The 8,754-nt window shown below is 35.6% G+C and overlaps 3 protein-coding genes across 3 annotated transcripts; 2 read left to right on the forward strand and 1 right to left on the reverse strand.

Moving 5' to 3' along the window:
• The first annotated feature begins 351 nt into the window (after positions 1-351).
• LOC126674014 (light-inducible protein CPRF2) lies at positions 352-3,649 on the forward strand. Its single transcript, XM_050368365.2, has 6 exons — positions 352-915; positions 1,919-2,015; positions 2,257-2,455; positions 2,646-2,721; positions 2,794-2,919; positions 3,008-3,649. Exons 1-6 carry the CDS (start codon positions 451-453, stop codon positions 3,401-3,403), a joined length of 1,359 nt encoding a protein of 452 aa, XP_050224322.1. The 5' UTR covers positions 352-450; the 3' UTR covers positions 3,404-3,649.
• On the reverse strand, positions 3,523-5,229 carry LOC126674013 (pentatricopeptide repeat-containing protein At3g18970). Its single transcript, XM_050368364.2, has one exon. The coding sequence runs from the start codon at positions 5,136-5,138 to the stop codon at positions 3,744-3,746; it is 1,395 nt and encodes a 464-aa protein (XP_050224321.1). The 5' UTR covers positions 5,139-5,229; the 3' UTR covers positions 3,523-3,743.
• A 788-nt stretch (positions 5,230-6,017) lies between these two features.
• Positions 6,018-8,754, forward strand: LOC126671180 (sec-independent protein translocase protein TATA, chloroplastic). Its single transcript, XM_050364911.2, has 2 exons — positions 6,018-6,484; positions 8,432-8,754. The coding sequence occupies exons 1-2, from the start codon at positions 6,179-6,181 to the stop codon at positions 8,564-8,566; spliced, it is 441 nt and encodes a 146-aa protein (XP_050220868.1). The 5' UTR covers positions 6,018-6,178; the 3' UTR covers positions 8,567-8,754.

Here is an 8,754-nt window from a genome sequence, read left to right on the forward strand (position 1 = left end):
ACTAGAAAGAGAGAATCTGGATTTTTGAATTTGTGATTGATATTGTATCAGTTACTAATGATCGTAAATTTTATATGTGGAAGTTTTTTCCGGTAATTAATTTTGGTCAAATCGTATATTTGCAATGATCTGAGTCAATAGGTACTGATGCTATTATTTTGCCTATTTTAGTGTAATCGTCTAAAAATCCCTATTTATTTTAAATAGACTGTGGTCCCAAGTTCTCGAAAACATAGGAAAAAAAGTAGAAAGAAAACAAAATAGGAAGAAAAAAAATAATAAAAATAAACAAATGATAGTAAATAAAAAGAGGAAATTATCCAAATCCACATCAGACCCACATCAGATAAACTGAAAACAATATGAATTCAACCAACCAATTATAATTATAAACCCATAAATATACCAAACTCACCAAACTTCAAACTCATTATAACAAATCTACTACTAATGGAGAGGGTGTTTTCAGTTGACGGAATTTCAGACCATTTCTGGTCACCACCACCACCGCCGGCGACGGCGCCAGCTGATTCTGAGTCATTCCAAATGTTGAAAATGAACAGAAGCTCATCGGAATGGGCTTTTCAACGGTTTCTTCAAGAAGTTAATTCTGTCGCCGCGTCTAATTCTAATTCTACAGCTTCTAATTCTGATTCTTCTTCTAACCAATCTAATAGTGACACGTCTGTTGTTGTTAATGTCGTGGAGATTAAGGAGGATACTTCTACTTCTGGCATGGTTAGTAATGCTAAAGGTGGTAATAATGGGGTAGGGATACATTCGAAGCCGCCGCATCCTCCGCCGGCGGCGGCGGTGGATGGTCCTCCTTCGAGTATTCCGGTGGAATCTGAAGATTATCAGGCTGTTCTTAAAAGTAAACTCAATTTGGCTTGTGCTGTTGTTGCTCAGTCCCGGGTATTTATTTCCCATTTTTTTTCTTATTATTGTTTTATTTTTGCACAAAAGTTGCAAGATAGATTGACTGTGGATAAAAAGAAAGCTTATGTTATTTTGTTTTACTAATGGTTGAATAAAAAAAAGGGTAATTCATAAAAATAAAATAAAAAATTGGGTAGGTGAAAAGTTGAATTTTTATTCTTGGATGAGTAATTCAACTTAAAATTAAGCTAATTTTTTTTGTTTAATTTCTTTATGTTTGTAAAATTTGTACTTTGTAGGGTTTGACTGTGTTTTGGTTGATGATATAATTTTTTTTTAATCAAGGTAGAATCTAATTACGTTAATGGTTAGATTTTTAAGTTTTAAATTGGATATAAACCACTCCCCTTATTGAAACTCGAAATCGAAATATGTATCTAAGAGTTTTAGCCACTTGAGTTAAGTCTCAATGTCTCTAGTTAATATTATTTTCTTTTTTAATCTTTAATTTTTTTACTTGATATTTAGTTGGTAAAAATTGATCATGTTTGTAGAGTGGAGATTATTTTTGTTTGATAAGTTTTTCTGATTGGTTTTTGGGTATGGTTTGCTTTATAACTTTAATTTACTATAAGGGTTTTTTTTCTTCACCTTTTTGGGGTATGGCTATGTTAAGGAAAGTAAATTTTTCCATAAATAGAAAATTCCATTAGAGGTGAAACAAAGACCTGAGGAAATTCTACTTGAAGCTTGACCAGAATTAAAGCTAAAAACCCAATAAAGTAAAAGGATTCATTTGGAATCACATGGGTATTGGTGGAAATTGGAGACAAAAAAAATCACTTAAAAGTAATTTTCTTCTAGATGAAAAAGTTTATGAGTTCTAAGAGCTAAGCAAGTTAATCATGTTAATTCTTGCTGCAGTTAAAGGTTGAGATTAGTATTTGTAATTTGTAAATAAATAGTTAAGAAATTCTTATGCACCAAATTTTCTGTCATCTATTTTTGTTAATTCAACATGTTATTTCTTGTTCAATAGGCATCTTTTTTGAGAACTCATGAATCTTCTGCTAGAGCTGACAGTGGATCACAAGCATCTAATACTTCTCAATTAGGATCTCATGCTCCTTCTAAAGGTTCGTCTGGCCGAACTCCTTTACTGCAATTACCACATATTGGCGTTTAAATGTATGATCTTATACATTTTCCGATTCTATAAGTTATACTCAACATAATTTCAACGAAATTGGAATTGTTGTTGAAAATGTAAATTCATCTTTTTTCTTTGTCTTGCTTTTTCATTTAAGTGTGATTGATCCCTAGGTAGAGTAACATATTCGCGGTGATCCTTAATCCTCTTCTGTAATGCATATGCAGGAGTTGGATGTGATGTAATTAGGTCTCAAGATGTGGATGGCAATGATTCAGTTGAAATACCTTCCTTGCCGCAAAAGAAATCCGCAGTTTCTGTAAAGCCAACGACAAGTGGATCATCAGATTCAGAGGATGATGAAAATGAAGGAGAAACTGAACTAACTGAGAATATGCACCCTGCTGATGCAAAACGCGTAAGAAGGTAACTTCAGTCTTGGATGCTCCATTTTGCTTCTAGATGTCTTATTTAGACAGTGTACATGACTGATGGCTCCTCAAGATGCACTTATTAGAATTATTTTCCTATTTACTGGTTACGGTTGATCAATTTATTGCTTCAGATAGTTCTTTTAATCAAATGCATTTGATGTTAATCGTGTGCTATTCTTTAGAATGCTTTCAAATAGAGAGTCAGCTAGACGATCCAGAAGAAGAAAGCAGGCTCATTTGACGGAGCTCGAGACTCAAGTATGGCTCGTTTAACTGTCAGTATCGACCTTTCAAATCTCATATAAAACTACTGAACTTTGTTGTTTATAGGTTGCTCAACTCAGGGTTGAAAATTCCTCCCTGCTAAAGCGTCTCGCTGACATAAGCCACAAGTACAATGAATCAGCTGTTGATAACAGAGTTTTAAAAGCCGACGTTGAAACATTGAGAGCGAAGGTAAGTCAACCTAAGAATGTTTTAACTAAACCCCCTGGCAAATGGAAATCTGATAATTGCCATTTTTCATGTATTGATAATATATCAGGTGAAGATGGCTGAGGAGATGGTGAAAAGGCTTACAGGGCTGAGTCCTATGTTTCATAATATACCTGACATATCCACAAATCGCATGCCTTCGTTTGATGGAATCCCTTCCGATACATCAACAGATGCTGCAGTTCCCGTGCAAGATGACACAAAGCATCAGTTTGATCGGCCCTCAAACAAGCCTATATCCACTCATGATCTAAGAGTCAACAATGCTTTGGCAGACATATCTTCCGTCGAAAATGTGCAGCCAAATTCTGCAACAGCAGGTTTAGGAGGGAACAAGATGGGCCGGACACCTTCCTTGCAGCGAGTAGCTAGCTTAGAGCATCTGCAGAAACGGATCCGAGCTGGTGCAACTCCTTGCGGAACCCAGTCCAGCGGTGAGCAGTAGTAAAAAGCAAAACGGCCTCTATACGAAGAAGTTTAACTTAAGAATGTCAAATGCATTTTGCTGCAGTATTATTTTCGAATCAATTGTATGTCATACATCTATTCATCATGCCGACCATGTGTTGGATTAAACTATTATTATTATTAACCTTCAATTAACTGTGTGACAACAGATTGCTGTATAGAAGAACAATAACACTTCATCAATATGATTGACAATTTTCCCAGGCTATGCATCATAGCCTTATAGGACCTTTTTACTTTCTTAATTTCTGAGAAACTGATGGTTGTATAGCTTCTTTTCCGAAACGACGTGATTCCTAATCTAGACTGCCGATGGCTTAAACAAAACTAGAGCCAGGTTTTGTTTCGATTCGCTTCGTCTTCATTTCCTTTCGTAACATCTCGACATCATCCCACCTTGCAGCAGAAGCATAAACATTAGACAGCGCCACATAGTCCTCACTAGCATCGTCCAAATTGGCAGAATTCTTTTGCTGCTGCGAGTGAAGAAGTATCTTCGCAACTTTCTCACCCAATACAGCATCACCATGAACTTTACACGCACTCAACAAACACCTCCACAGGATGTCATCCGGCTTCACTGGCATCCCTATTATAAACTCGTATGCTTCTTTTAAGTGCCCTGCTCTGCCGAGTAGATCGACAACGCAGCCATAATGCGGCACTCGAGGCTCAATACCATTTTCCTTCATACTGTGAAACAATTGAAGTCCCTCATCTACAAGGCCTGAATGACAACAAGCTGATAACAAGCTTGTGTAAGTAACAACATTAGGTTTAACATCAGATTTGAGCATAACATATAAAAGCTCCAAAGTTTCTTTCCCTTTCCCATGAATGGCTAGGCCAGTTGCCATTGCTGTCCAAGTCAACACATTTTTTATCTTCATTTTGCTAAACAAATTTAAAGCACCATCAAGATTCCCACATTTTGAGTACATATCAACTAAACCCGTCCCGATGAATACATCATCTTCAGGCTTACATATTATCTTCTCTATATACCCATGAATACAATCCCCAAGCTCAAGCATTCCAACTTGAGAACAAGCCGAAAGAACCGAAACCATAGTCGTGTCATTCGGGTTTTCTCCACAAACATCACGCACCATTTCTCTAAACAATAATATAGCATTAAAGGCGCAATCTTTACCCTTTTCCCTCTGTGAACTATACCCTGTAATCATTGCATTCCAAGTGACAACACTTCTATTAGACATTTCGTCGAACACTTTCCTACCTGAACTAACATCCCTATTATTTGCATAGAAATGAATCAATGTAGTGGACACTAAACTATTTGACATGAACCCAAATTTCAAAACTTGGGTTTGTATTTGCCTACCTAGGCATAAACATGATAATGAGGGCAATCTAGCACAAGCACCAAGAACATATAGATAAGTAAAATCATCAAAAACTAAGAGATCTTTTGAAGCCCAAGTTGAAAAAATTTGAATAGAGTCTTGAGGTTTGGTGCACCTTATTAATGTGTTTAAAAGGAATAAATTTGGATGGTGAAAATGAGTGAATATTAATCGGGGTTTGTGGGGGTTTGATAAAGAACAATATTGCTCAATTAGCTTGGATAAAAAGGTGGGAGATTTGAGATTGTTGGTGATTAACTGAGCAAGGATTTGATTGGGTTGGTGTTGGTTTATGAGTTTCAGGTATAAAAGTGGGATGCACTTGATTCTTGGAAGTTCATACATGTAATTGATGAGTTCAGGAGTATGTAAAAAGGTTTAAAATTTGAAGTGCCAGAGCATAGATAGTCGATGAGTTATTACGATGAGTTTAAATAGAATTATAGTGTAAAACGAAAATTAATCAAAAGATTTCTCCTTTAATTTGATTTTTATGCAAAAAGTTCGTGGATTATACATTTGATCAAATTGCTTTCTTGCTCTTTCTATAGTTAAATGAATTTGAGAATTTAAGAAAGTTATCTTTAGAAATTGGAACCTTAATTCTAGGATGGTAAACGAACCGAGTTGAGTTGAGTTTTGAGGTGTTTATATTAGGTTCATCACATAAACGAGCGTTCATGTCCGTTCGAGTTTTAAATAAAATGTTCATGTTCGGTTCATTTAAAATTATAGTGCTTATGTTCAGTTCGTATCCAGTTCGTATTCGTTCAGTTCGGCTCGTTTAACAGTTAAGTGAACGAACCCGAACACGAACCATAGAATAAATGAATATGAATTTTTTTTATCAAAATTACATAATTTTATAAATTTAAAAAAAAAATTATAATAATTTAACTACTAGACAGTTAATAAACTCTTCGTCGAGATATATACGAGCTCATTCGTAAACCATTAACAAGCTCAGATACGAGCTGTTTGTGATTATAAACGAGCCGAAAAAATATCATATTCATTTTTTGTTTGTTTAAATAGATGAACATAAAATAAAGTTCGAGTTTGGTTCATTTAAAATACGAACGAACATGAACCAAATTCTTATCGAGCCGACTCCTAGTGACCAGCTCGGTTCGTTTACGACCCTACTAATATCCAAGAATACGAGTATGAGCAAAGTAAAATATCTCTAATCCATAATCCTAAAAGTCCATAATCAGATAACACGAAGGGGCAAAAATCCAAAACTCCCTACCTCTACACCACATCCACAAACACTCGTCTCCCTCAAAACCCAATCAGGCAAATTACACACACAGAACACAACACTGAACCAAATTTTCCAAAACCCTTAACCCCATTGCTCCATAATATCAAAGAACACAATCATGGAGATATCTTTTACAACTCTCTCTCTTTCAAGACCTCCACATGCTCTAGCCTTCTCTTCTTCTCACTCCACCCTCTTTAAAAGCTCCAATCTTTTGAATACAACCAAGAACACATTGGTTCTTGGTAAAGCTAGAAGAAGCAGAAATGAGAGAAGTAGAAAGGGTTTGACTTGTAATGCTTTGTTTGGTCTAGGAGTGCCTGAGTTGGTTGTGATTGCTGGAGTGGCTGCTTTGGTTTTTGGGCCCAAGAAATTGCCTGAAGTTGGCAAGAGTATTGGAAAAACTGTCAAGAGCTTCCAACAGGTTTGTGATTTTATTTGGTTTTTTGGAATTTTCGAGTAAATGGTAGAAAGATTTGAACTTTATTATTGCTGTGCTATTGGGTTTAATTGCTTTGTTTATTTTTGTTTTTTAGATTTGCATAGAAATTAGAGGTTTTGAATATGGTTGCATCACTGTTTTGCTTTGCTAACTCTGATTTGATTGAAATTTTTACTTGGTATCTCTAGTAATTGCATTGATTTTCAATTCATATGGAGCTTTCTGGTTTTTAGGGGTTAATAATTACACACTAGATACTACAGATATCAGACATGAACACGCTCATTTATGCAATTAGAATTTAATCAGTCAAAAAGCGTTGTCTCTCATAGTTTCGAGTTATGCATCATTTGGTCAGTGCTGGTTAGATATCTGGCATTGGAATTCTCTTAGCTTGTGGAATTGTAGGTGATGCTTGCAGTATTTTCTGCTGCAATGGAAAATGAAATTTTGTTTGAGTGGTAGTTTTAGAACTCGAATGCTAGGTCCTCGCAATAATCCTCTCTGCTAGCCCCCTTTTCTTCTCTCCCAGGACACATGCTTCTTGTTAAACGTCTTACCTTTTGGTCTGGATTTACTGAGTTTTCTACAGACTAGTGTGAGCTTAAGGTCAACATAGGATAGAAAGTGAATCATTACGGTCATTTAGCTACTTATTAATTATCAAAACAAAAATCCACTTGCTAAGGCCTTTTATCTTTGGTATCATATATAACTTCTTGTTTTCACCTTCAATAAGCTGCACTATTTTGCCATGTAACTATCTTTGATATCTACACTGTTCTGGATAAAAATTTCACTATGACAATATGTAAGGCCTTCGCATTCCATTCATTAATCAGTTGAATATTTTGGGTCAGTAGATATGTAAGCAACATGAAGTCTGTTGAAACTAGTACTTTGAGAGGTTACTCATTCCAAATTTAATTGCAATACAATTCTGTGAACATTTTTGGACCAAGCTGCCAAGTTATATGATGGTCTAATCCATATCTATTCTGGGTGTAGATTACATTGTGTGTTCAGGTTCTGAGTTTTCTTTGCCATGCCTTCTCAGGATCCTGCGTTTACTAAATAGATCAATCTCTCTCTCTCCCCCCTTTATACTCATTTTTGTGGATATTCTTTCAAAAAAAAAATTGGAGAGAGAGAAAGAGCTTGTGGTTGCAATTAGAGACTGCCTTTGATAAAACTCAGAAAACTTGTTTGGAAATTTTTTGGGATAATGACCATTTTAGTTACAGAAGGTTTTGGGATAAAAAAAAGTGGCATATGGTGATTCTTCGCCTTAAATTTGTTAATTCTAAATTGGTCTCAAGGAATATTTGCTTTCAAAATTGTTTAAAATTGGAACATTATAGAGGATTAATGTTATACCATGATGGTTATAGTAGTTGCTGCTTACATAGTAGAGAGTTCTCAGTCCCTTTTTAGTCCTCGGCGTGACTGAAAAGGTTTCTTATAGTTCAATGTTCCTGAAAGCACTTCTATGATTTTTGAATGGAAATGTTTTACGATAATTCATGGACATATATGGAAGTAACGTTCCATTTTACTCTTTGGTGAATATTGACATTAAGATGAGAGGCACATGAACATGGGTGCACTCAGTGTTCCCTCAGCTCTTTGTTTCTAGAGGGCATCATATTGCAATGATTGTTGCTTTTTGATGCTTTTTTTCCAACCTTTTATGAATTTCATAATGTAGGAATCAGGTCCTAGTTAATATGTGGTGTTTATTTCCATGAAATTGTGCTTTGTGTGTGAGCATTTTTTGGTGGGGTATGAACTTGAGCTTCCTGCATACTCTAAGGTCTGGGTGCTTTTGTAGTTTGTAGTAGTTATTTCTGTTTCGAGTCATTGACGTAGCACTGATATACATTTCACGAAGAATATATGTAATGGTATATGATTGGTGTAAATTTGCAGGCTGCGAAAGAATTTGAATCAGAGCTTAAAAAGGAACCCGATTCTCTATCCGACAGCCCAGAAGAAACACCAACAGAAATTAGCGACGAGAAGAAACAAGACGCTCAAGTCTCAAGCTCGAAGGAGAGTGTATGAGGTTGTAAATTATGTAGTTGCATTATCTCTACTTTCATTTGTAGCGCTATCATGTTCATCTTTTTGTCAAAGTAGATCAGTATGAGATCATCATCGGAAATGGTACGATATATCGTTCTCTGGTAGTATTTCTGTGTCGCCTATTTCTTGAATCCATTCAATCACACAAATCAGCCATTCTAAATTTA

The sequence above is a fragment of the Mercurialis annua genome, linkage group LG3, assembly GCF_937616625.2.
Source record: "Mercurialis annua linkage group LG3, ddMerAnnu1.2, whole genome shotgun sequence".
Taxonomy (NCBI): Eukaryota; Viridiplantae; Streptophyta; class Magnoliopsida; order Malpighiales; family Euphorbiaceae; genus Mercurialis; species Mercurialis annua.

What these genes read in the sequence shown, in the direction of transcription:
- LOC126671180 (XM_050364911.2), top strand. Translation starts at nt 6,179, where the DNA reads ATGGAGATATCTTTTACAACTCTCTCTCTTTCAAGACCTCCACATGCT. An exon ending in CTGTCAAGAGCTTCCAACAG is followed by an intron (nt 6,485 to 8,431) that starts GTTTGTGATTTT and finishes GTAAATTTGCAG; the next exon opens with GCTGCGAAAGAATTTGAATC.
- LOC126674013 (XM_050368364.2), bottom strand. Translation starts at nt 5,138, where the DNA reads ATGTATGAACTTCCAAGAATCAAGTGCATCCCACTTTTATACCTGAAA.
- LOC126674014 (XM_050368365.2), top strand. Translation starts at nt 451, where the DNA reads ATGGAGAGGGTGTTTTCAGTTGACGGAATTTCAGACCATTTCTGGTCA. An exon ending in TGACGGAGCTCGAGACTCAA is followed by an intron (nt 2,722 to 2,793) that starts GTATGGCTCGTT and finishes TGTTGTTTATAG; the next exon opens with GTTGCTCAACTCAGGGTTGA. An exon ending in TTGAAACATTGAGAGCGAAG is followed by an intron (nt 2,920 to 3,007) that starts GTAAGTCAACCT and finishes ATAATATATCAG; the next exon opens with GTGAAGATGGCTGAGGAGAT.